Source organism: Pseudophryne corroboree, chromosome 4, assembly GCF_028390025.1.
Source record: "Pseudophryne corroboree isolate aPseCor3 chromosome 4, aPseCor3.hap2, whole genome shotgun sequence".
In the NCBI taxonomy this organism is placed as follows: domain Eukaryota; kingdom Metazoa; phylum Chordata; class Amphibia; order Anura; family Myobatrachidae; genus Pseudophryne; species Pseudophryne corroboree.
In genome coordinates this window covers 536,964,813-536,992,466 of record NC_086447.1, presented here as the reverse complement: position 1 = coordinate 536,992,466, position 27,654 = coordinate 536,964,813, and the positions used below count along the sequence as shown (strand labels likewise).

Below are 27,654 nucleotides of genomic sequence, written 5' to 3'. Positions count from 1 at the left end.
GTGAGCAGGAGCTGACAGACCAGCCTTCACATAAACATGTGCAATCACCATTCTAATCCATCTGGCCAAAGTCTGCTTGTGAGCAGGCCAGCCCTGTTTGTGAAAACCAAACACAACAAAGAGAGAATCAGATTTCCTAATAGAAGCAGTTCTCTTCACATAGATACGGAGAGCCCGTACCACATCCAAAGACCGCTCTTTGGAAGACAAGTCAGGAGAGACCAGGGCCGGAACCACAATCTCCTGGTTAAGGTGGAATGAAGATACCACCTTAGGTAAATATCCGGGACGAGTTCGAAGAACCGCCCGGTCACGGTGAAAAATCAGATATGGAGAACTACAGGACAAGGCACCCAAATCTGACACTCTTCTAGCGGAGGCAATAGCCAGCAAAAACACCACCTTAAGGGAAAGCCACTTAAGATCAGCTAAGCCCAGAGGTTCAAATGGGAATTCTTGCAACGCCTCCAACACCACCGACAAGTCCCAAGGAGCCACAGGCGGGACATAGGGAGGTTGGATACGCAACACACCCTGAGCAAAGGTATGCACATCAGGCAAGGTCGCAATTTTTCTCTGAAACCACACAGACAAGGCAGAAATATGAACCTTGAGGGAAGCCAGATGCAGGCCTACATCTAGGCCCTGCTGCAGAAAAGCCAAAAGTTTGGCCGTACTAAACTTGGAAACGTCATAATTGTTAGATGCGCACCAAACAAAGTAAGAATGCCAGACCCTATGGTAAATCTGAGCAGAAGCCGGTTTCCGGGCCCGCAACATAGTTTTAATGACCGCCTCAGAAAATCCTTTAGCCCTCCAGACGGAAGCTTCAAGAGCCACGTCGTCAAAGACAGTCGGGCCAGGTCCTGGTAGACACAGGGGCCCTGAACGAGGAGATCTGGGCGTTGTGGAAGTAGAATCAGACGCTCTGACGATAGGCCTTGCAGGTCTGAGAACCAATGCCGTCTGGGCCACGCTGGAGCTATGAGAAGCAGGATTCCTCCTTCTTGCTTGAACTTCCGAATTACCCTGGGCAGGAGTGACACCGGAGGGAACACGTACGGCAGCCGAAACCTCCATGGCACCACCAGCGCATCCACAAATACTGCTTGAGGATCCATTGACCTTGCTCCGAAGACCGGAACCATGTGATTGTGTCGAGACGCCATCAGATCCACGTCTGGAAGGCCCCACCTTTCCACTATGAGTTGAAACACTTCTGGATGGAGGCCCCACTCTCCGGCGTGTACGTCCTGACGACTGAGAAAGTCCGCTTCCCAATTCAGGACTCCCGGAATGAATATTGCCGATATGGCCGGTAAATGGTGTTCCGCCCATTGAAGAATCCGTGAGACTTCCTTCATTGCCAAGCGGCTGCGAGTGCCGCCTTGATGATTTATGTAAGCCACTGTGGTGGCGTTGTCCGACTGTACTTGAACAGGACGGTTCTGTATTAAATGCTGGGCCAGGTTCAATGAGTTGAAGACCACCCGCAATTCCAGAATGTTGTTTGGGAGGAGAGACTCCTCCTTGGTCCACCGACCCTGAAGGGAGTGTTGCTCCAACACCGCGCCCCAACCCCTTAGACTGGCATCCGTCGTCAACAGGATCCAGTCGGATATCCAGAAGGGACGGCCCCTGCACAATTGTTGGTCCTGGAGCCACTAGTACAGTGACAGACGGACCTCCGGAGTCAATGAGATCATGTGAGACCTGATCCGGTGAGGCAGGCCGTCCCACTTGGCCAGAATCAGCCTCTGGAGGGGGCGAGAATGGAATTGAGCATACTCCACCATGTCGAATGCTGACACCATGAGGCCCAGCACCTGCATCGCCGAATGTATCGACACTTGCGGATGAGATAGGAAGCATCGAATCATGTCCTGAAGCTTCAGGACTTTCTCCTGAGACAAGAACAACCGCCAGTTGTGAGTGTCCAATAGCGCTCCCAGGTGCACCATGCTCTGAGCAGGGACCAGGGAGGATTTCTTCCAGTTGATGAGCCACCCGTGGGCTTGCAGAAACCGGTCAGATCCAAGTGACGTAGGAGAATTTCTGGGGAATTTGCCAGGATCAACAAGTCATCCAGATACGGTAGGATCCTGACCCCTTGACGGCGGAGTTACGCCGTTATCACCGCCATAACTTTGGTGAAGACTCGCGGGGCCGTGGTTAAACCAAAAGGTAATGCCCGAAACTGGTAATGTAGGTTGCCAACCGCAAACCTCAGGTACTGCTGATGCGACGCTGCTATAGGAATATGCAGGTAAGCATCCTGTATATCCAGGGAGACCATATAATCCCCAGGTTCCAAGGCCATAGAGCGAAGGGTTTCCATACGTAATTTGGAGAGTCTCACAAACTTGTTCAATGCCTTGAGGTTGAGAATGGGCCAGGAGGACGGTTTCGGGACTAGAAACAGCGTAGAATAGTACCCCTGGCCCCTCTGAGTAAGAGGCACCTGTACTACCACTCCTATAGTGAGAAGCTGTGACAAAATATGACCAGCACTGTCTAGCATGGTCAGAAGAGATTTCAGCTTCCAACTCTAGGGCCCACGCTTCAATAGCTTCTGCAGCCCATGTGGCTGCAATAGTGACGGTAGTGACAGGTAAAGCTGAGGAAACCTCCATCCTTGCCAGATGCGAGTCCACTGGAGGAGGCGTCTGCCAATTTTTTGACAGCTCTGGCGCAAGGGGATAGCGAGCCAGCATCTTCTTGTGAGGCACAAACTTCTTCCCTGGATTTTCCCCGGATTCCTGACGTATATCCACTAGGTGATCAGAATGAGGTAAAACTTGTTTGACCACCTTCTGACGCTTGAACCTATCTGGTTTCTTAGGAGGGACGGATGGCTCTGGATCATCCGTAATCTGTAGAATCAACTTAATAGCCTCCAAAAGATCAGGAACATCCACTTGTGAACTACCCTCCCCATCAGCAGTATCTGTGTCAGAATCTGTGGGGTCAGTGTAAGCGTCTTCTTCATCAGATGAGATGTCAGTGACAGCAGTGGATTGTGAGGAGGTAAGAGCTCGCTTAGAGGACCCCTTGGTCTTAGGCGAGCGAGGGTCAGACTTTTTAGTAGTCAAAGACTGGTTTCATTTCTGCAATTGAGCAGACAAGTTATCTGCCCATGGCGGGTTAGCCGCGGGGACCACATACGGTTGAACCGGCATAGTAGGTCTCATAGGGGGCGTTCGTTTAGTAACTAGCGTATTCAGAAGTTTGGAGAAAGAAGCCCACGGCGGGTCATTATGGACCCCCGTTGCCACAGTCCCACTGGGGGGCAAAGAGCCCCCAGAACCAGAGCCCTCAGCTGCTATGTTATCCTCATAGGGATCTGTGGCGTCAGCAACACCGGTAGTGTGTTCAGCCCCAGAACCGTTACCCTCAGAAGCAGACATGATATAACTTGCAGTATCAGGTAACACAGTACAATTGTCAGCAGCACAATACCTCTTGCCCAAACCCCTGCGCAGTGTAGTCAGCACAAGCAGGGATACAGGAGAGATATGGTGACTAAAATCACAGAGAAAAATACAATTAGAGTATATCTTGTGAATATCCTAAATTACAGTATTATAAACCTGACGCACCAAGCCCCCTCAGGTTATAGAATATAGGGATAGCAAGTTGAGTGAGAGACACGAAATGAAAATCACCCAGCAAGCTAATGCACACACATATAATCACAGTTGTACACTGCAGAGGTTATTACAAACAATAATACTGCACTGGACTAGCTTATATATAGCTATGTAGTCAATAGATATAACACTGCACAGTAAGAACTGGATGTATATCACAGGGTACTTGTACCAGAGAACCCTGACTAACTGCACTTTTTCTTAACTATGACTGTCTAAATGACATGTAGAATACTTAAGTGTCTTGTAAAGTCACAGCGCTGACTATAAGGCGGCTTTACAAAGGAGGATTTGCCCAAGCAGTCCCAGGAACAGTGTAGCTGAGAGAAATGGCGCCCACACACTGACTGGGAGTGAGGGACAGATATGCAGCTCCAGGGCGGAAACATTTACTGTAAATGGCGCCCTGGGGCTGGGGGAGGGGCTACAGGTCTAAGCCTTATCCCCTCTGCTGGCTTAACCACCTGGTACTGCGGGCCAATGTAAATAGGTTTATGAGAGAAAACCTGACCTGTACCCTTGCCCTGGTGGCCTGGCAACCCTGGTGGGGTCGCCTGTATGCCACAGTGTCCACCGCCAGCGCGCGCGGCCCGCCTCCCACCGGCCGCGCCGGATAGCGTTACAGCGCAGGTCCCACGAATAGGACCCACTTACCACCTCCTGAAGTGCGGCCACGCGATCCCGGAGAGCCCCAGCCGTGTGTGTCTAACTGGAAAAAAACTGGAGCCTCCTGCTGTAGTTACCCGGCAACCAGGGCACGGGAGTGTACAGCGCCGCTGGGGAGAGATGGATCTGCAGCAGTGAATGTCTCCTGACATTTACACACTGCTGCTTCCCTTGTAGTATTCACTTTTTCTTCACAAAAAGCTCTTCTTAGGGCTGCCTGGAGCAGCCCCTCTGTTATGTGCCTGCTATCTGCAGCACCAACTACAATACTGAGCTCCTGTGCAGGGAGGCGGGGTTATAGAGGAGGCGGTGCTATGCATCTTGGGAACAGTCAAAGCTTTTGAGCCTGTTGGTGCCTCGGATCAAGAAACTACTCTACACCCCATTGTCTATCCTTGTGGAGCCCAGTGTACCCCGCAGCAGAAATAGGCATGACGCATTTTATTTTAATCAGTATAAGCTGCTTGTTCGTACTATTTGCATCATTTTGCGAAGAAGATGAATTTTCATGAAAAGGTTTGCACATAAATATGCTTGGTGCTACCGAGTCATGCCACGGCACGGTGTGACTAGAAGGGCTGTTTAACGTGCAGAGAGGCTAGATGTGAGTGGATCTGTTTCTGGTCATATTTTATGTTTCTCTATTAATAATACATTCTTTCTTCCAAATATATGTCTTGCCGAGGCTATATCTGACATATTAAGTTTGTAATGAAGTCTAGATCCTATCATTCATAATTATCTAGATTTATTCTCTGTTCTAGTTGTTTGGTCTAAACCAAAGACTGATCCAGGGCAGTAGTTCACCTTTTTTTCCCCTTTTCTTAATAGAGACAACAGAAATTCAAATAAAATCCCCAAACGTCACGCTGCATGCAAAAGAAAAAGCAGTGACATACCCCATGTGTCTGAAGAGATAAAGGAGTGATGCAGCGTTTTTCCCACTCGTTGGGACGCGGCTCAGGTGTGGATTCCATGAAACTGCGCTTGAGCTCACTAATGCTAGCCTGATGTTTCAATATCTCATCTGGTGATTTATCCAGATCCTAGCAATGGGTTATGCAAAAAAAATAATTATGTAAAACAAAGACAAAAAAAATTCGTTTAAAACACATTAGTCCTTCTACAGGGTGAAATGCATTACAGACAAATGTCTGAACTGTGAAAGTGCCCTGTAAGCAACTCTAAATATAAGGGTGCCAATTAGACTGGGTCTGTGAAGCTAGATAGTAAGGATGGACATGAAAGCAACCCCAGACCCAATAAACATTTAAGAGCTATCTGATTTTGGTAGGGACAGGCTGTATATCCAGTTGAACTTACCTGACTACATCAGGTCATTCTCTAAACATGCTAATGATCCGTGGGGTCAGTCTACTGCAGTCCGAACTCTAAAAAGCTGGTAACTTAAAATTTGACCATATAGTTTTAAGACCAAAATCGGACAGATCCAGATGATGGAGAGATAGATTGGCCCATGAATTGAAACAATAACCATCCATCTAAAATAAACTCAGACTGCTTGAGACAGGAACAGGTGGTTACTACTATATATTCGCAAATATTTTTAAATGAATCCAAAAATGTCTTCACAAAGAAAGAGCAGAAAGACCAGGGCATTGATGAACAAATCGGTACTTGAATAAGATGGTCTTGTACAAAAAAAGGTTGTTTTATTTATTATGGAATCAGAAAAGAATAACTTTGCAAAGCATATTACCAATTTGACGCTGAATAGTGTCACAAAGGGCATGGATACAGCAGATCAGACATTTCTCTGAAACACTAGGAACTGTTATAACGTTATCAAAGTCAGCTCTGGCTTTGAACAGCGACTAAATAATTGTGCATAACCTTTTTCCAAGTAATGAGGAGAAACATAATTCCTCCCTAGTTTACAACAAGTCAGAGCAAACCTTTGATGCACACACTTATTTTTTAGTAGGTCATTTGAGAAAACAACAGGTCTTGTTAAGAAAGCTGCAAAAAGCAACATCAATGATTAGTTTGGTTATTATAACTTTGCAAATGCCACAGAGCTAAAAAGAGACAACCATATTATGTAATAAGAATAAACAAAACAATAGCCAAATAGTAAGTAACAGTGACAAAAGTGATACAAAAAAAAATAAAACAAGATACAGCAATGTGCTGCTGTGATACAGGGATCGGTGGAGAGAGAGTTTATAAGTTTACTAATTCATAATACAAGCTGTTAATGTGGTCAGTTCTTAGATTAGGCGACTTCATTATTAAATGCATAAAAAAATTAAAATAAAAGTGACTTTACTTCCCTTAGTTTTTGTTCTAATGCCATGATAAGTACTTGCTTTGTGAGGGTCTATGGCAGCTAAGGTGTTACATTAGGAACTACTGTAGTCTACTGCTGAAAGTGAAATATGGTTAAACAACTGCACTACTAGGAATGAAGATATAGGGTGGTCGCATGAGTATATACATTCTCCAGCAAGATTTCCTACTATGGTTTCATAAAACATAGGTTTCATTTAGCATCTACACAGGGCTGCTAGTGCCACGTGCAGAGTAAAGTATCCAACACTTCTAGTCGTCAGATGAGACCAAGCACAAGTCCCAGCATGCATTCTTCTCTGGCAGATTTCCCCACCCATCAGCCATGCATTTCATGCATTGTGTCCTTAGCAGCAGCCTGCGCGTGGCAGCCCCACTCTTGCAGCCGTGGCAGATCATGAGAGCATGTTACTTTTATACAAACCTCCAACATTAAATTGCTATGCCTCACATAAATATTTTCTCCTCGTATTCTCAAGCACTTGCTCTGTGAAATTAAAATTGAAGATGGAAATATATAAAGCAAAATAAAACAAGCAGAATTTGGTATGAATAGATGGAGAGAAATGTAAAGCTTCAGATAGCCAGTATAATCCTGTATTGCAGCTGATTCTTTTGACCATTACCTTACTGCACATAACTTATGCTGGTCATAGACTAGAATGATTTTATTAACAAATGCATGATTTGGACACCTGGAACGTTATATCGTATGCAAATCGTGCACTATTTGGGTAGGAATATAATTCTATGCACAGTCCCGCGGGTCGAATGTCGCATCCTCTGATCGTACGTGCAGCCCATATTATCTGTTGTAACTGTATGTATATCGGATGCACATCATGTGTCATAAAAACACCAAATTCCTACAGATCTTCATGTTTTTCTGTGTCAGGAACTGATATATAGTCACTTTGGTACTGCTTCACCTGAAGGATGGTAGAAATGACTAAAGCAATAACTGGCAAAAGGTGAAATGAAAGATGGACTCCTCAAAATGGGTCCGCAAGACTATTTTATATTTATTCTTACTCTTGTTTACACGGGATGTAATAAACAGGAATATATTGCTAATCAGCCTTTATGCCTATGGAAGAGGAGAGTAAATATAGTCTATGCAATAAACTATAGGTCAAGGTCCTACTTGACCTTGCTTACAGTAAGGAGGTTAGCAATTTAGTTTTTATTGTAGACAGACCTACCAACATATCAGTGGGGTTATTGACCTGACAGGTCCACTTTATAAATAAGAAACCAGTTATCCCCATACTAATAGTTTTCTGTTTGGAATACATAGCAGTACCTTCATTCTGCTCTGTAACAAAGCACAGGGAACTTTTACTTCTCTCTTCCATCATCTTACATGCATCTATATATTGTACCAAAAATACAAGATTTTCAAACTAAAAAGACGCACACTACTTTTGCTGTTGTCATAAAACAGGCCTGTGTGACGTAGAAGTTTTTTGAATGGTATGTATGTGAATACAATCAGAACAGACTTATCTGTTTAAAATCTTACACAAATGGAAATTTCTTATAAAATTCTGAAATCATGTTTCTAAATTCTGTCAATACGTAATTATGTAATAGATGTATTTCTTAAAACATATGTTTAAATGAGGTGTTAAAACAAGGCAGGAAACTATGGGCACCATTTACTGAGTAATATGCTTGATATCACTCATCTTAAATGGTGCTCCAACTGATCAGCTACTAACAGTCTTTTTACAGGTTGTGTTTGAAAAATGACATTGAGTTGATTGGTTGGAGGACCATAATATCAGTAACACGTGACAACAAGAATATCACTTGTTATGAAAAAGGGCCCTGTGTTTTATCGCTGTCTGTAGTTTATTTTATACCATTATATAATGAGGTAAGAAAACGTAAAAACAGAATCAAAGAAATGTGTTGCAATTAACAAACAGAAGTGACGACTAGGTGTAAGTGGCAGCTTTAGGCAGTAGTGATACACACCTCTTCCTCTGCTTTGTCAGATAGGTCAGGGTCATAAAAGGAGCCCAATGAAGTCACCTTAGGCTCCAGGTAGCAGAGAGACAGAGCAAGAGGAAGGGAAAGGGTCAATGAAAATGGGACAGACTGGGAGGCAGAGAGGAGAAGCACAAATATGAGGAGGAGAGAAGGTATGAAGGAAGGAGACGTAAGCAGAACGTAGCGTTGGAGACTTGATGGGAGGAAAGAAACGCAAACCTCTGGGAGACTAGGGAAACTAATGTAGCCATCCTCATCAAGCAAGGAAGGGAATTTCAGAGGGAAAATTTTGCAAAAGCTGAATGAAAAGAAGCCACATTCTGCTGTTTTATAGTTAAAGGAAAGATTTGTGTACACTGTAAGGGGAGAAAAATGGCTGCCTGCATGGGCAGTGGATTCCAGTATTTTTGGTGGCAAGTCATTGGCCGGTAACATCTCATTAGTTCTACACTCTTTGAAATCTAGAACACCACTACTAAAGGAGGTTTCATGCTGTTCCTCCTCCGCTGCATCATCCTCAGAAATATCTGAAAACACGTCCATCTCAGGGATGGAGGCCAGGTTTGCGGAGATGGTATGAGTGCAGTGAATGGGTGATTGTGATGATGGGTGACTCAGCTATTTGAAACACACCAGCAGCAGGTGGATATGAGCGTGTATTAAAATACAATATTGTAGAAAATAAAAAGTGAAAAGAATGTGCACGCAATAGAAACAGAGAAAGAAGAAAAAATAGAAAAAGTGTTAGTTAGAGGTAAGTTAAAGCAGACACAACTATGCAATTATAAATGTTCAGTATAATGCAAAGGGAAAAATCTCTCTCACTGTATAGATCACATTTCTCCAACTATTCATTTCTAAGAGCTTTATATAATCCCCGGTCAATCCAAATATCCCATGGTAGGCTTTCAGCTAAAACAGCATACAGTAAGGCCACTAGGGTAACCTCCAAAAATCTGCAGAACCTTACAGATCCATAACAGGTCTGACTGGAGATAGGCAGTTATTAATTTTTCTTTACTTGCCTAAAGAGATCTCCCTTTAGTTCAAATGTTTCTAAGTACTTTTCATAAAATATCTTGTAAGAATAAAAATAAATAAAAAAAGTGTTAAAAATAGACTTGCATTTTAAGGATAATCCAGTTTGGATGATAAAAACAGACAATTCAACATGACAATTGGAGGAGAAACTCTTTAAGTCATGCGAAGTGAGGCACAATACTAAGCACATCTCACACACACAATAAGCACAAGCACATTTAGGGGCACGTACAGTATGGTTCATGGGAACTAAAAGGCTCTTAAGCTAAACCGTAGCATTGTCACTTGCATTAGAAATCAACAACTGAATGTTTTCTAACACTTGTACATGGACGCAACATTTTTTTTCCCCATAAATGAAGATGAACAAAATTTCTCATAAGAAAAGACAAAAAAATACATAAAATATAGCAATGAGTAGAAACAAGGAATACTGTATGGTGTTTTGTTTTGTACATAATAATGTTATAATCTTGGCTGAGCAGAGGAGGATAAATCAGTCTTCAATAGTTTCCGGTAGGGAAAATGAAAATAATAAGTAGTCCATACATGAAATATTGACATGTTTATAACTCTGTATGTATAAACACATATATAAATCTATATCAATATCGATTGCTTGCATATGTGCAGTGAATGCGACAACCAACACTAGATACATAAGGCACAATTATAAAAAAAAAAATATTATGGACATGAAAAGCTTACATAAAAACGTATCACTGTTTTCCTGACACCAAACATGATTATGCTGAACTGGTCTTACTTGACCTTACCTTTGCATCATTGGAGAGTACAAGTGGAGTGCTGGTTGCTTGCATTCCGTCCACAGTACCTAGTGCTGCAGCCTCTGGGCCTGAGACTACACCATCTACAGCACTGCCTGCCTCACACACTGGAAATTCCTTCAGCAGGCTCTGGTCTGTAATGCTTCCAATTGGAGCTGTTAGTGTAAGATGAATATATAAAACATATTACACAGGATAAATAAATATCAACATTTCTTGGAAGACCTACAGTAAGAACACATGCTATGCAAAAAAAAAAAAAAAGATACCCCCCATCTCGCACCCCTCGCTGCCCACTATCACCCGCTGAATTCACACAATTCTGTGCGCAGCCCTGTGGGGATGCAAACTAAATTATGCGAGTCCAAGCTGCAGTAAAGTGTGGCTGCTGCTGTTCTAAATCGCAGGGGCAAGAACTTTGAGTGCAATGGTCTTCTCCCAATGTATTAATTGGTACATCTTTTAATGTATATATTACTTTTGAAACATATTTTTTTTTTTATATATCCTAGATGAGCATGATCTTAAAAAGCAAGTCCCCACACTATATTAAATAATGGTTATAGCTGCTTTAGACCATGTCATTATATGCAGGGCACTTAACACATCCCCGCTGTGCAGCTACCATCTTATATTGCTGTTCTGAGAGGCATGGATGGGACAAGCATTTGGTAGGCATGCTGGTTTTTGTAGTGCCACTTGAACAATCTAGGGGTGACTCTAGGTGAGTTGGCTCTCCATTTAGACATTCTTGTATGTGCGATTATCATGTAGCATAATAATAAGTAGTTATATGGCCCAGAGTGGGTGTTATTATACTGTAGCTGTAGGGACCACCAGTATCAGAGAAGAATTGCCAAGGCTTTTGCCTTGTAAGTGATTGCCCCTTTAAAAAAAACTTCCCAGTTTGGCCGGCATCTCGCACAGCCGCCGAACTCGGGCGGCATTACATCCAACCCAAAGAATAGATTATAAATATCTTTGTATTATTCTAATTCAGTGGTTCTCAAACTGTGTGCTGTGGCACCCTTGGGTGCCTCAGGGCATTTGCAGGGTTGCATTTGGATCCAAGGACCAAATTATTTATGGTCAATGTAATAGGTAAAACCAGTGCTGGTGGCTGCCAGTCATAAAATATGTGGACAAACAGAAACAAATCTTGTCCCTCACCACACAACTGAACTGAAGAATGACATATACACACTCAATTATTCCGGTCTAAATTTCTCAATAAGAAACTTGTGGCATAGGGCTGCCATGAAAAAATTTCTGATACTTCAGGGCACTGCGATCCAAAAAAGTTTGGGAACCACTGCATTAATTTTTATAGTCAAAACTGTGGAGTTGAAAGTCCAACTGGTGAAGCAGTGTCTATCTTTTCTGCACATCTCTGAAAAAAATAAATAAATACAAAATCGCAAAATTTCCAGCAGTATATACCGCTGCACCTTTGTATGATGCCCACCCTTGGGCTCACACATTGTGTGTAAATCTGGCTCTGGTACTCAGAAATTTAACTCACTGCACGTCCCTGACTATTACCATGTAATGTTTAAGTCTTATTGTGGATGCTTCTTGGTGAGCTGGGGAAAACGTATTTATTTTTCTTGTTTAGAATAACTTCTCCCTTTCATGCACCTGAGAAGAATCACTAAACTGATTGACGGGCACCAGCACCTACGGCCTTTGAATCCAAATGTCATGTCCATAGTAACCGTTCTGGAATACTCAGACAACGGCATTTGCTACAACAAATTACCATGACTTAAAGAATGTTAGCTATTTCAAATGGGAAAAAAAAAAGAGAAAAAAGGAAAAAACAAAACCACTCCACAACAAAGCAAACAAAAACCAGCTAAAATCTGAACTTTTATTTAACCGTCTGCTGGGGTGAGCAATTATTATACATTTTTAAACAAGCTTAAAAGGCACTGTCCAGATTTGAAATTTCCTTCTTTCGTGTTGTAACCCTGTACTGCTACCACTAAATATTTTTTGTATGAATGTATAAGAGATTCCGAAAAAAATCATATGCTATACGATAACTGGTTCCTGCAGCTATGATCCTAACATTTCATACCTTCTGCCAGGGTTTGCTTAGGAAAACCCTTAAGCCTAGGGCATAGGTGGAAATCTTCTCACCCTCAAGTACTTGTAAACTATACTGGTTTCACAAAAAACACCACTTTATGTAACAGGAATACTCCTCAATCAGTGATCTTAAAAGAACAGTTACGGGCACTGCTGGTAAGCATTACTGCCTCACAAAACTGAGGTCATGGGTTCGAATCCCACCATGGCCCTGTGTGGAGTTTGTATATTCTCCCCGTGCTTGTGTGGATTTCCTCTGGGTACTCCGGTTTCCTCCCAATCGAAAAATATACTGGTAGGTAAATTGGCTCCCAACAAAATTAACCCTAGCTGGTATGTTGTCTGCGGGCACATGTGATAAGGAATATAGATTGTAAGTTTCACTGGGGTAGGCACTGATGTGAATGGCCAAACATTCTCTGTAAAAGCGATGTGCAATGTGTGTGTGCGCTATATAAATAATGGGTGTGGTATGGAGGGTCGACAGTAACCAGGTCGACAGGGATTCTCCCTGTAACTAGGTTGACAGGGATGCTAGGTTGACAGGGTCTGTAGGTTGACATGAGTTTTTATTTTTTTTGGTGTCGTTTTCTCCGTACAGTGACCGGGAACCCCAATTAGTGCACAGTGTCCCCTCGCATGGCAAGCAAACTTTGAGCAGGTTACTATTCCCAATCGTAGTCCGCGTGGATCGTTAAGTATGAAAAAATAAGATTTTACTTACCGGTAAATCTATTTCTCGTAGTCCGTAGTGGATGCTGGGGACTCCGTAAGGACCATGGGGAATAGACAGGCTCCGCAGGAGACAGGGCACTCTAAGAAAGAATTAGGACTACTGGTGTGCACTGGCTCCTCCCTCTATGTCCCTCCTCCAGACCTCAGTTAAGGAAACTGTGCCCGGAAGAGCTGACAGTACAAGGAAAGGATTTTGGAATCCAGGGTAAGACTCATACCAGCCACACCGTATAACTTGTGATAACTTACCCAGTTAACAGTATGAACAACAACAGAGCATCAGACAACCTGACGCAAATATAACATAACCCTTAGTTAAGCAATAACTATATACAAGTATTGCAGAAGAAGTCCGCACTTGGGACGGGCGCCCAGCATCCACTACGGACTACGAGAAATAGATTTACCGGTAAGTAAAATCTTATTTTCTCTAACGTCCTAGTGGATGCTGGGGACTCCGTAAGGACCATGGGGATTATACCAAAGCTCCCAAACGGGCGGGAGAGTGCGGATGACTCTGCAGTACCGAATGAGCAAACACAAGGTCCTCCTCAGCCAGGGTATCAAACTTGTAGAATTTTGCAAACGTGTTTGAACCCGACCAAGTAGCTGCTCGGCAAAGCTGTAATGCCGAGACCCCTCGGGCAGCCGCCCAAGAAGAGCCCACCTTCCTTGTGGAATGGGCTTTTACAGATTTCGGATGCGGCAATCCAGCCGCAGAATGAGCCTGCTGAATCGTGTTACAGATCCAGCGAGCAATAGTTTGCTTTGAAGCAGGAGCACCCAGCTTGTTGGATGCATACAGGATAAACAGCGAGTCAGTTTTCCTGACTCCAGCCGTTCTGGCTACATAAATCTTCAAAGCCCTGACTACATCTAGTAACTTGGAATCCTCCAAGTCACGAGTAGCCGCAGGCACCACAATAGGTTGGTTCAAATGAAAAGATGACACCACCTTCGGCAGAAATTGCGGACGAGTCCGTAATTCTGCCCTGTCCATATGGAAAACCAGATAGGGGTTTTTACATGACAAAGCCGCCAATTCTGACACACGCCTACCCGAAGCTAAGGCCAATAGAATGACCACTTTCCACGTGAGATACTTTAACTCCACGGTCTTAAGTGGCTCAAACCAGTGAGATTTCAGGAAACTCAACACCACGTTAAGATCCCAAGGTGCCACTGGTGGCACAAAAGGGGGCTAAATATGCAGCACTCCCTTTACAAACGTCTGAACCTCAGGTAGAGAAGCCAGTTCCTTTTGAAAGAAAATGGATAGGGCCGAAATCTGGACTTTATGGACCCTAATTTTAAGCCCATAGTCACTCCCGACTGTAGGAAGTGAAGGAACCGGCCCAGCTGGAATTCCTCTGTAGGGGCCTTCCTGGCCTCACACCAAGCAACATATTTTCGCCATATACGGTGATAATGTTTTGCCGTCACGTCCTTCCTAGCCTTTATCAGCGTAGGAATAACTTAATCCGGAATGCCTTTTTCCGCTAGGATTCGGCGTTCAACCGCCATGCCGTGAAACGCAGCCGCGGTAAGTCTTGGAACAGACAGGGCCCCTGTTGCAACAGATCCTGTCTGAGAGGCAGAGGCCATGGGTCCTCTGTGAGCATTTCTTGCAGTTCCGGGTACCAAGTCCTTCTTGGCCAATCCGGAACAATGAGTATTGTTCTCACTCCTCTTTTTCTTACGATTCTCAGCACCTTGGGTATGAGAGGAAGAGGAGGAAACACATAGACCGACTGGAACACCCACGGTGTTACTAGTGCGTCCACAGCTATCGCCTGAGGGTCTCTTGACCTGGTGCAATACTTTTGTAGCTTTTTGTTGAGGCGGGATGCCATCATGTCCACCTGTGGCAATTCCCATCGACTTGTAATCTGTGTGAAGACTTCTTGATGAAGTCCCCACTCTCCCGGGTGGAGGTCGTGCCTGCTGAGGAAGTCTGCTTCCCAGTTGTCCACTCCCGGAATGAACACTGCTGACAGTGCGTGCACGTGATTCTCCGCCCAACGAAGAATCCTGGTGGCTTCTGCCATCGCCACCCTGCTTCTTGTGCCGCCCTGGCGGTTTACATGAGCCACTGCGGTGATGTTGTCTGATTGAATCAGCACCTGTTGGTTGCGAAGCAGAGGCTCCGCTTGACTCAGGGCGTTGTATATGGCCCTTAGTTCCAGGATATTGATGTGCAGACAAGCCTCCTGACTTGACCACAGCCCTTGGAAGTTTTTTCCCTGAGTGACTGCCCCCCACCCTCGGAGGCTTGCATCCGTGGTCACCAGGACCCAGTCCTGTATGCCGAACCTGCGGCCCTCGAGAAGGTGAGCACTCTGCAGCCACCACAGAAGAGACACCCTGGCCCTGGGGGATAGGGTGATCAGCCGATGCATCTGAAGATGCGATCCGGACCACTTGTCCAACAGATCCCACTGAAAGTTCATCGCATGGAACCTGCCGAAGGGAATGGCTTCGTATGACGCCACCATCTTTCCCAGGACTCGCGTGCATTGATGCACCGACACCTGTTTTGGTTTTAAGAGGTCTCTGACCAGAGTCACGAGCTCCTGGGCCTTCTCCTCCGGGAGAAACACCTTCTTCTGGTCTGTGTCCAGAATCATGCCCAGGAAGGGCAGTCTCGTCGTAGGAATCAGCTGCGACTTTGGAATATTCAGAATCCAGCCGTGCTGTTGTAACACCTCCCGAGAGTGTGCTACGCTGATCAGCAACTGCTCTCTGGACCTCGCCTTTATGAGGAGATGTCCAAGTATGGGATAATTGTGACTCCTTGCTTTCGCAGGAGCACCATCATTTCCGCCATTACATTGGTAAATATTCTCGGTGCCGTGGACAGACCAAACGGCAACGTCTGGAATTGGTAATGACAGTCCTGTACCACAAATCTGAGGTACTCCTGATGAGGTGGATAAATGGGGACATGCAGGTAAGCATCCTTTATGTCCAGAGACACCATACAATCCCCCTCTTCCAGGCTTGCGATGACCGCTCTCAGCGATTCCATCTTGAACTTGAACCTTTTCAGATAAATGTTCAGGGATTTTAATTTCAATATGGGTCTGACCGAACCGTCCGGTTTCGGAACCACAAACATTGTGGAATAGTAACCCCTTCCCTGTTGAGGGAGGGGTACCTGTACTACCACCTGCTGGAGATATAATTTGTGAATTGCCGCTAACACTACTTCCCTTTCTATTGGGGAAGCTGGCAGGGCCGATTTGAGGTAACGGTGAGGGGGCATCACTTCGAAATTCCAGCTTGTATCCCTGAGACACAATCTGTATAGCCCAGGGATCCACCTGTGAGCGAACCCACTGGTGGCTGAAATTTCGGAGACGCGCCCCCACCGCTCCTGGCTCCACCTGTGGAGCCCCAGCGTCATGCGGTGGATTTTGTGGAAGCCGGGGAGGACTTCTGTTCCTGGGAACTAGCTGTATTGTGCAGCTTCTTTCCTCTACCCCTGCCTCTGGCAAGAAAAGACGCACCTCGGACATTCTTGCCTCTGTGCGATCGAAAGGACTGCATTTGGTAATACGGTGCTTTCTTAGGTTGTGAGGGAATATATGGCAAAAAATTTGACTTCCCAGCCGTAGCTGTGGAAACTAGGTCCGAGAGACCGTCCCCAAACAATTCCTCACCCTTATAAGGTAAAACATCCATGTGCTTTTTTGAGTCGGCATCACCTGTCCATTGCCGAATCCACAGGACCCTTCTGGCAGAAATTGACATTGCATTTATTCTAGAGCCCAGTAGGCAAATGTCTCTCTGGGCATCCCTCATATATAGGACAGCGTCTTTTATATGCCCCAGGGTCAGTAATATAGTATCCTTGTCCAAGGTATCAAGTTCCTCAGACAGAGTATTTGTCCATGCTGCTACAGCACTACACATCCAGGCCGACGCAATTGCCGGCCTCAGTAGGCTACCTGAATGTGTATAAACGGACTTCAGGATACCTTCCTGCTTCCTATCCGCAGGATCTTTTAGGGAGGCCATATCCTGTGACGGCAGGGCCACCTTCTTAGATAAGCGTGTCAAAGCTTTGTCTACCCTAGGGGAGGATTCCCAGCGTAACCTGTCCGTTGGCAGGAAAGGATACGCCATAAGTAACCGTTTGGAAATCTGCACTTTCCTATCAGGAGAATCCCAAGCTTTTTCACATAACTCATTTAACTCATGTGAAGGGGGAAAAGTCACTTCTTGCCTTTTTTCCCCAAACATATAAACCCTCTTGTCAGGGACCGGGTTTACCTCTGAAACGTGCAATACATCCTTCATTGCTATAATCATGTAGCGATGGCTTTAGCCATTTTAGGCTGCAACTTTGCATCATCGCCATCGACACTGGAGTCAGAATCCGTGTCGATATCTGTGTCAACAATCTGGGATAGTGGTCGCTTCTGAGACCCTGACGGCCTCTGCGCTGTAGGATCAGGCATGGGTTGAGACCCTGACTGTCCCAAGGCTTCAGCTTTATCCAACCTTTTATGCAAGGAGTTTACATTATCATTTAACACCTTCCACATATCCATCCAATCAGGTGTCAGCGCCGTCCCCACATTCATCTGCACCTGCTCTGCTTCCACATAGCCTTCCTCGTCAAACATGTCAACACAATCGTACCGACACACCACACACACAGAGGATGCTCTATTTGAGGACAGAACCTCCACAAGGCCTTTTGGAGAGACAGAGAGAGAGTATGCCAGCACACACCCCAGCGCTATATAACCCAGGAATTACACAGTAACTTAGTGTTTACCCAGTAGCTGCTGTATTAGTGATTTTGCGCTAAATTTATGTCCCCCCCCCTCTCTTTTTACCCTCTGTCTACCGTGATTCTGCAGGGGAGAGCCTGGGGAGCTTCCTCTCAGCTGAGCTGTGGAGAGAAAATGGCGCTGGTGAGTGCTGAGGAAGAAGCCCTGCCCCCTCAGCGGCGGGCTTCTGTCCCGCGATTTTGTGTAAAATAATGGCGGGGGCTCATGCATATATACAGTGCCCAGCTGTATATATGCTCTATTATGCCAGGAGGTACTCAATTGCTGCCCAGGGCGCCCCCCCTGCGCCCTACAGTGACCGGAGTGTGCGGGTTTAATGTGGGAGCTACCTCATATGAAGACAGGAGTCTTCTGCCGCCGATTTTTGAAGTCTTCTTGCTTCTCTCGCCGGCTTCCGTCTTCTGGCTCTGCGAGGGGGACGGCGGCGCGGCTCCGGGATCGGACGACCAAGGGTGAGTTCCTGTGTTCGATCCCTCTGGAGCAAATGGTGTCCAGTAGCCTAAGTAGCATGACCTATCCGCAGTTAGTAGGTTTGCTTCTCTCCCCTCAGTCCCACGTAGCAGAGAGTCTGTTACCAGCAGATCTCTCTGAAAATAAAAAATCCTAATAAAATACTTTCTTATTAGCAAGCTCAGGAGAGCTCACTAAAGTGCACCCAGCTCTGTCCGGACACAGATTCTAACTGGGGTCTGGAGGAGGGACATAGAGATGGAGGAGCCAGTGCACACCAGTAGTCCTAATTCTTTCTTAGAGTGCCCTGTCTCCTGCAGAGCCCGTCTTTTCCCCATGGTCCTTACGGAGTCCCCAGCATCCACTAGGACGTTAGAGAAAGTTAAATAAGAAAAATGTGAAAAACTCATGTCGACATTTTGACCTGACGACCTAGTTACTGTCGACCAATAGTGGTCGACCTAGACACGGTATGACCGGATACCAATAATTTATTGGTAATAAATTATAGATCAGTTCAGCTATCACAGTTTACTTTATACATCCTTTACTGTACTATCAATAATACAGGTAAATTATCAGTTATTACAAAATGACATTGATATCATTTAATCCCTCGCTTAAGCATACACATTTCTACATTCGCAATTAGAATAGTATTAGTAATATATTAATATACTCCTGTCTAATTAAACTACCAATAACACCTCTTTAATAAAATTGTGATTTGATGAACAGTGTTGCACATGTGGATGGCCATTTAGTGCTGCAAACTTGTGATGACTTCTATTACCTTGAATGTTATTAAGTAACTTTTTGGATTACACTGGTGCGACAGACTGGTAATAGTTGTAATCCGCAACCGGTATTCAAAAAGATCAAGGCTTTTTATTTATACATTTAGGACCCTCTGCTTATTCCTTTCCCTCCCTTGGCAGACTGTCTGATAGTTCCTGTGGGTAACCAGCAAAATTAACTGAATATCTGATGTCTATATCAAATCTGGTCTCTTGGTAAAATCTGATTACAGTAAATCTGTCTGTCTGAGCTGTATTAGCAAATCCTGTAGTGGTAAACTATAATTCGACAGTGGGCAGGATTATTCACTTATTTAGTGTCAATGGGTGGATTTGGTTACCCAGGATAAAGCGGAGGGGTTTAAAGGTTACCAGCAGTTCCTATTTTGACAGGATTAACTGGGGTAAGGGAAGCACTTGTGTAGATATACCTCCTTATTAGGGCGTTCAGGTTTTACAGACCTCTCTGGTGATGGACTCACAGAGCTCTTCAACACCCAGGAATAGAGGAAAGCTCTGAATATATTTCCCTTCAGTCTCAGCTCACCCTCTCACCGCTCAATGTTGCATGGACCCGCTTCTGGACTTCTGTCCACTGACACTACTGAAGAGGAGGAGGCAGAAATCAGGGAGCATTGCTGCTCAATGATGCTTTGCCCTTGCTAGCACCTGCCTTTATCCAGCACCACTGTCACTCCTGCAGCTCCCTGATCCTTCCTCTCACCTGGTCGTCAGATAGCTCCAACTATCCTTTCCCACCCCTATTTATATACTTCTCCTACCTGCCAAATGTCATCTCTCCCACTGCACCCGGGCAGCCTCACGGGCTCAGTGTATGGGCAATACAGAAAGGTCTTCTGCCTTTGCAGTTCTGGCTAACCGTATACAGACATGCATTTTAACATTGTCCCCAATCTATTATATTACAGCAGTGCATAAGTCATACAAAACATTTTAACATATACAGTACCATTATAATTGAACACAACTTGTCTTACTTCTATTTACATATATCTATGCTCATGTCGTCATAGTATATTGTAGAGCTAATCTTGGAACAAAAAGGATACTGTGTTTTTCTGAGCTACTATAACTTAAGTGATGAACTCTATAGTATTTCACAGAATTTATTGGCAAAGTCCTTTTAATCAAATCTGGATGAGCAAAAACTTGACTGAGGTGCGTTTTTTGGGGTAAAAATACACACAATAAAAAGAGAGTTGCACAGGACCTGGTGGGCCACTCGTGCCACATAGCATATTGAGGCTAGTTGTATGAGGACACATCTGTACTAGCTATTTCTATGATCTCTGGAACACCGTACTCTCCTGATTCACTTACCTTAAGAACCATGCATGCTCTGTTGCTACTTCCAGTTCTTAATCTCATCTCAGTCTAAGTGTTAGGATGCCTCAAGGGTCCATCTTAAACGCTCTTCTCTATGTACACCAACTCATTCAGCTTCCAATACCAAGTATACGCTAATGACACCCAAATGAACCCCTCCTCCACTGACTTTTCCTCTTCCCTACTGTATCCCTGTACCATCTCTTCATGCATATTCCAACATATTCTCCCCCTCTCTCCACTTCAATCAATCCTCAATGCCACTGCTCAAACTTTTTTTTTATGGTTTGCTTCACATCTATGCAAATCGCTACACCAGTTCAAATGCTTCATGTTCACCTATAGAGCTCTCATCGCTACATCTCCCACAAACTCATTCTCACCATCTGCCAACAACCACCACCACTCCGATCACCTCCTCTCACTCCCATCTCTAAAGCTGGGTACACACTAGACCACAGGTTCTCAAACTCGGTCCTCAGGACCCCACACAGTGCATGTTTTGCAGGTCACCCAGCAGGTACACAGGTGTATTAATTACTCACTGACACACTGTAAAAGGTCCACAGGTGGAGCTAATTATTTCATTTGCGATTCTGCGGAGACCTGCAAAACATGCACTGTGTGGGGTCCTGAGGACCGAGTTTGAGAACCAATGCACTAGACGATATATTGGCCGATTTGTCGCTTTGAGACTAATTACAAAGTAAAATCATCCACATCGTCTAGTGTGTACGCACTATTGCACACTCCCATGCATCGTTCATTGCATCGTCTCATCAGCATGCAGTGCAGGTAGATCAGAAAATACTTTTAATGATAGCATGCTCCTGAATGTGGACACTGAACGATATTTCTCTAACGTCCTAGTGGATGCTGGGGACTCCGTAAGGACCATGGGGAATAGACAGGCTCCGCAGGAGACAGGGCACTTTAAGAAAGAATTAGGAATACTGGTGTGCACTGGCTCCTGTCTCTATGTCCCTCCTCCAGACCTCAGTTTGAATCTGTGCCCGGACGAGCTGGGTGCACCTTAGTGAGCTCTCCTGAGCTTGCTAAATAGAAAGTATTTTGTTAGGATTTTTATTTTTAGAGAGATCTGCTGGCAACAGACTCTGCTACGTGGGACTGAGGGGAGAGAAGCAGCCCTACTCACTGTGGATAGGTCTTGCTTCTTAGGCTACTGGACACCATTAGCTCCAGAGGGATCATACACAGGAACGCACCCTTGGTCGTCCGATCCCAGAGCCGCGCCGCCGTCCTCCTCGCAGAGCCAGAAGCCGGCGTGAGAAGCAAGAAGACTTCAAAAGCGGCGGCAGAAGACTCCAGTCTTCATATGCGGTAGCGCACAGCACTGCAGCTGTGCGCCATTGCTCCCACATTAAACCCACATACTCCGGTCACTGTAGGGTGCAGGGTGCAGGGGGGGGGGGGGGGGGGAGAGGGCGCCCTGGGCAGCAATTAGAGACCTCTTTGCAAAGTGGGCATATATACAGTTGGGCACTGTATATATGCATGAGTCCCCGCCATTATTTTACACAAAATCGCGGGACAGAAGCCCGCCGCTGAGGGGGCGGGGCTTCTTCCTCAGCACTCACCAGCGCCATTTTCTCTCCACAGCTCCGCTGAGAGGAAGCTCCCCAGGCTCTCCCCTGCAGATTCATGGTAGAAATAGGGTAAAAAGAGAGGGGGGGCACATAAATTTAGCGTAAAATCAGTATATACAGCAGCTACTGGGTAAACACTAAGTTACTGTGTAATTCCTGGGTCATATAGCGCTGGGGTGTGTGCTGGCATACTCTCTCTCTGTCTCTCCAAAAGGCCTTGTGGGGTTCTGTCCTCAAATAGAGCATCCCCTGTGTGTGTGGTGTGTCGGTAAGCTTGTGTCGGCATGTTTGACGAGGAAGGCTATGTGGAAGCAGAGCAGGTACAAATGAATGTGGGATCGCCGCCGACGCCCGATTGGATGGATATGTGGAAGGTTTTAAATGATAATGTTAATTCCTTGCATAAAAGGTTGGATAAAGCTGAAGCCTTGGGACAGTCAGGGTCTCAACCCATGCCTGCTCCTACAGCGCAGAGGCCGTCAGGGTCTCAGAAGCGCCCACTATCCCAAATTGTTGACACAGATATCGACACGGATTCTGACTCCAGTGTCAATGGCGATGATGCAAAGTTGCAGCCTAAAATGGCTAAAGCCATCCGCTACATGATTATAGCAATAAAGGATGTATTGCACATCTCAGAGGAAAACCCAGTCCGTGACAAGAGGGTTTATATGTTTGGGGAAAAAAGGCATGAGGTGACCTTTCCCCCTTCACATGAGTTAAATGAGTTATGTGAAAAAGCTTGTGAATCTCCAGATAGAAAAATGCAGATTTCCATTACATGATTATAGCAATGAAGGATATATTGCACATATCAGAGGAAAACCCCGTCATTGACAAGAGGGTTTATATGTATGGGGAGAAAAAGCAAGAAGTGACTTTTCCCCCTTCACATGAATTAAATGAATTATGTGTAAAAGCGTGGGATTCCCCTGATATGAAAGTAGTAATTTCCAAGAGATTACTGATGGCGTATCCTTTCCCGCCAACGGACAGGTTACGCTGGGAATCCTCCCCTAGGGTAGACAAAGCTTTGACACGCTTATCTAAGAAGGTAGCCCTGCCGTCACAGGATACGACCACCCTATAAGATCCTGCGGATAGAAAGCAGGAAGGTATCCTGAAGTCCATTTATACACATTCAGGTACCCTACTAAGGCCGGCAATTGCGTCGGCCTGGATGTGTAGTGCTGTAGCAGCATGGACAGATACTTTATCTGAGGAACTTGATACCTTGGACAAGGATACTATAATACTGACCCTGGGGCATATAAAAGACGCTGTCCTATATATGAGAGATGCCCAGAAAGACATTAGCCTACTGGGCTCTAGAATAAATGCAATGTCGATTTCTGCCAGAAGGGTCCTGTGGACACGGCAATGGACAGGTGATGCCGACTCAAAAAGGCACATGGAGGTTTTACCTTACAAGGGTGAGGAATTGTTTGGGGACGGTCTCTCGGACCTAGTTTCCACAGCTACGGCTGGGAAGTCAAATTTTTTGCCATATATTCCCTCACAACCTAAGAAACCACCGTATTACCAAATGCAGTCCTTTCGATCACAAAGAGGCAAGAGAGAGTCCGAGGTGCGTCCTTTCTTGCCAGAGGCAGGGGTAGAGGAAAGAAGCTGCACAATACAGCTAGTTCCCAGGAACAGAAGTCCTCCCCGGCTTCCACTAAATCCACCGCATGACGCTGGGGCTCCACAGGTGGAGCCAGGATCGGTGGGGGCGCGTCTCCGAAATTTCAGCCACCAGTGGGTTCGCTCACGGGTGGATCCCTGGGCTATACAGATTGTATCTCAGGGATACAAGCTGGAATTCGAAGTGATGCCCCCTCACAGTTACCTCAAATCGGCCCTGCCAGCTTTCCCCATAGAGAGGGAAATAGTGTTAGCGGCAATTCACAAATTATATCTCCAGCAGGTGGTGGTAAAGGTTCCCCTCCTTCAACAGGGAAGGGGTTACTATTCGACAATGTTTGTGGTACCGAAACCAGACGGTTCGGTCAGACCCATATTGAATTTAAAATCCCTGAACAGTTACCTGAAAAGGTTCAAGTTCAAGATGGAATCGCTCAGAGCGGTCATTGCAAGCCTGGAAGAGGGGGATTTTATGGTGTCTCTGGACATAAAGGATGCTTACCTGCATGTCCCCATTTATCCACCTCATCAGGAGTACCTCAGATTTGTGGTACATGACTGTCATTACCAATTCCAGACGTTGCAGTTTGGTCTGTCCACGGCACCGAGAATATTTACCAAGGTGATGGCAGAAATAATGGTGCTTCTGCGAAAGCAAGGAGTCACAATTATCCCATACTTGGACGATCTCCTCATAAAGGCGAGGTCCAGAGAGCAGTTGCTGATCAGCGTAGCACACTCTCGGGAAGTGTTGCAACAGCACGGCTGGATTCTGAATATTCCAAAGTCGCAGCTGATTCCTACGACGCGTCTGCCCTTCCTGGGCATGATTCTGGACACAGACCAGAAGAAGGTTTTTCTCCCGACGGAGAAGGCCCAGGAGCTCGTGACTCTGGTCAGGGACCTCTTAAAACCAAAACAGGTGTCGGTGCATCACTGCACGCGAGTCCTCGGAAAGATTGTGGCGTCATACGAGGCCATTCCCTTCGGCAGGTTCCATGCGAGGACTTTTCAGTGGGATCTGTTGGACAAGTGGTCCGGATCCCATCTTCAGATGCATCGGCTGATCACCCTATCCCCCAGGGCCAGGGTGTCTCTTCTGTGGTGGCTGCAGAGTGCTCACCTTCTCGAGGGTCGCAGGTTCGGCATTCAGGACTGGGTCCTGGTGACCACGGACGCAAGCCTCCGAGGGTGGGGGGCAGACACACAGGGAAGAAATTTCCAGGGTCTTTGGGTCAAGTCAGGAGACTTGTCTGCACATCAATATCCTGGAACTAAGGGCCATATACAACGCCCTAAGTCAAGCGGAGCCTCTGCTTCGCAACCATCCGGTGCTGATCCAATCAGACAACATCACCGCAGTGTCTCATGTAAACCGCCAAGGCGGCACAAGGAGCAGAGTGGCGATGGCGGAAGCCACCAGAATTCTTGGCTGGGCGGAGAGTCACGTAAAAGCACTGTCAACAGTGTTCATTCCGGGAGTGGACAACTGGGAAGCAGACTTCCTCAGCAGGCACGACCTCCACCCGGGAGAGTGGGGACTTCATCAAGAAGTCTTCACACAGATTACAAGTCGATGGGAACTGCCACAGGTGGACATGATGGCATCCCGCCTCAACAAAAAGCTACAAATGTATTGCGCCAGGTCAAGAGACCCTCAGGCGATAGCTGTGGATGCACTAGTGGCACCGTGGGTGTTCCAGTCGGTCTATGTGTTTCCTCCTCTTCCTCTCATACCCAAGGTGCTGAGAATTGTAAGAAAAAGAGGAGTGAGAACAATACTCATTGTTTCGGATTGGCCAAGAAGGGCTTGGTATCCGGAACTGCAAGAAATGCTCACAGAGGACCCATGGCCTCTGCCTCTCAGACAGGATCTGTTGCAACAGGGGCCCTGTCTGACCAAGACTTACCGCGGCTGCGTTTGACGGCATGGCGGTTGAACGCCGGATCCTAGCAGAAAAAGGCATTCCGGATGAGATTATTCCTACGCTAATAAAGGCTAGGAAGGACGTGACGGCTAAACATTATCACCGTATATGGCGAAAATATGTTGCTTGGTGTGAGGCCAGGAATGCCCCTACAGAGGAATTCCGGCTGGGCCGTTTCCTTCACTTCCTACAGTCGGGAGTGAATACGGGCTTAAAATTGGGGTCCATTAAGGTCCAGATTTCAGCCCTATCCATTTTCTTTCAAAAGGAACAGGCTTCTCTTCCTGAAGTTCAGACGTTTGTAAAGGGAGTGCTGCATATTCAGCCCCCTTTTGTGCCACCAGTGGCACCTTGGGATCTTAACGTGGTGTTGAGTTTCCCGAAATCACACTGGTTTGAGCCACTAAAAACCGTGGAGTTAAAATATCTCACGTGGAAGGTGGTCATGCTATTGGCCTTAGCTTCGGCTAGGCGTGTGTCAGAATTGGCGGCTTTGTCACATAAAAGCCCCTATCTGGTTTTCCATATGGACAGGGCAGAATTACGGACTCGTCCGCAATTTCTGCCAAAAGTGGTGTCCTCTTTTCATTTGAACCAACCTATTGTGGTGCCTGCGGCTACTCGTGACTTGGAGGATTCCAAGTTACTAGATGTAGTCAGGGCTTTGAAGGTGTATGTAGCCAGAACGGCTGGATTCAGGAAAACCGAGTCGCTGTTTATCCTGTATGCATCCAACAAGCTGGGTGCTCCTGCTTCAAAGCAAACTATTGCTCGCTGGATCTGTAACACGATTCAGCAGGCTCATTCTGCGGCAGGATTGCCACCTCCAAAATCAGTAAAAGCCCATTCCACAAGGAAGGTGGGCTCTTCTTGGGCGGCTGCCCGAGGAGTCTCGGCATTACAGCTTTGCCGAGCAGCTACTTGGTCGGGTTCAAACACTTTTGCAAAGTTCTACAAGTTTGATACCCTGCCTGAGGAGGACCTTGTGTTTGCTCATTCGGTGCTGCAGAGTCATCCGCACTCTCCCGCCCATTTGGGAGCTTTGGTATAATCCCCATGGTCCTTACGGAGTCCCCAGCATCCACTAGGACGTTAGAGAAAATAAGATTTTACTTACCGGTAAATCTATTTCTCGTAGTCCGTAGTGGATGCTGGGCCCCCGTCCCAAGTGCGGACTTCTTCTGCAATACTTGTATATAGTTATTGCTTAAAATAAGAATTTACTCACCGGTAATTCTATTTCTCGTAGTCCGTAGTGGATGCTGGGAACTCCGTAAGGACCATGGGGAATAGCGGGCTCCGAAGGAGGCTGGGCACTCTAGAAAGATCTTAGACTACCTGGTGTGCACTGGCTCCTCCCACTATGACCCTCCTCCAAGCCTCAGTTAGGTACTGTGCCCGGACGAGCGTACACAATAAGGAAGGATTTTGAATCCCGGGTAAGACTCATACCAGCCACACCAATCACACCGTACAACTCGTGATATGAAACACAGTTAACAGTATGAAACAATAGAGCCTCTCAACAGATAGCTCAACAATAACCCGATTTAGTTAACAATAACTATGTACAAGTAATGCAGATAAACCGCACTTGGGATGGGCGCCCAGCATCCACTACGGACTACGAGAAATAGAATTACCGGTGAGTAAATTCTTATTTTCTCTAACGTCCTAGTGGATGCTGGGAACTCCGTAAGGACCATGGGGATTATACCAAAGCTCCCAAACGGGCGGGAGAGTGCGGATGACTCTGCAGCACCGAATGAGAGAACTCCAGGTCCTCCTCAGCCAGGGTATCAA

General features: G+C 45.9%; 1 protein-coding gene across 14 annotated transcripts in view; it reads right to left on the bottom strand.

Moving 5' to 3' along the window:
- The window catches only part of EPB41L2 (erythrocyte membrane protein band 4.1 like 2), a 640,934-nt gene that overhangs the window by 84,351 nt on the left and 528,929 nt on the right, over nucleotides 1-27,654 (bottom strand). For 8 of the 14 annotated variants that reach the window (XM_063917319.1, XM_063917312.1, XM_063917311.1 and 5 more), the window contains 4 exons: nucleotides 10,439-10,605; nucleotides 8,607-9,239; nucleotides 7,051-7,113; nucleotides 5,216-5,362 (listed from right to left, as the gene is read on the bottom strand). In XM_063917319.1, coding sequence (XP_063773389.1) covers nucleotides 5,216-5,362; nucleotides 7,051-7,113; nucleotides 8,607-9,239; nucleotides 10,439-10,605 — 1,010 coding nt within the window. The remainder of the gene's footprint in view (nucleotides 1-5,215; nucleotides 5,363-7,050; nucleotides 7,114-8,606; nucleotides 9,240-10,438; nucleotides 10,606-27,654) is intronic. The other 6 variants (XM_063917323.1, XM_063917324.1, XM_063917325.1 and 3 more) reach the window with 4 other exon arrangements.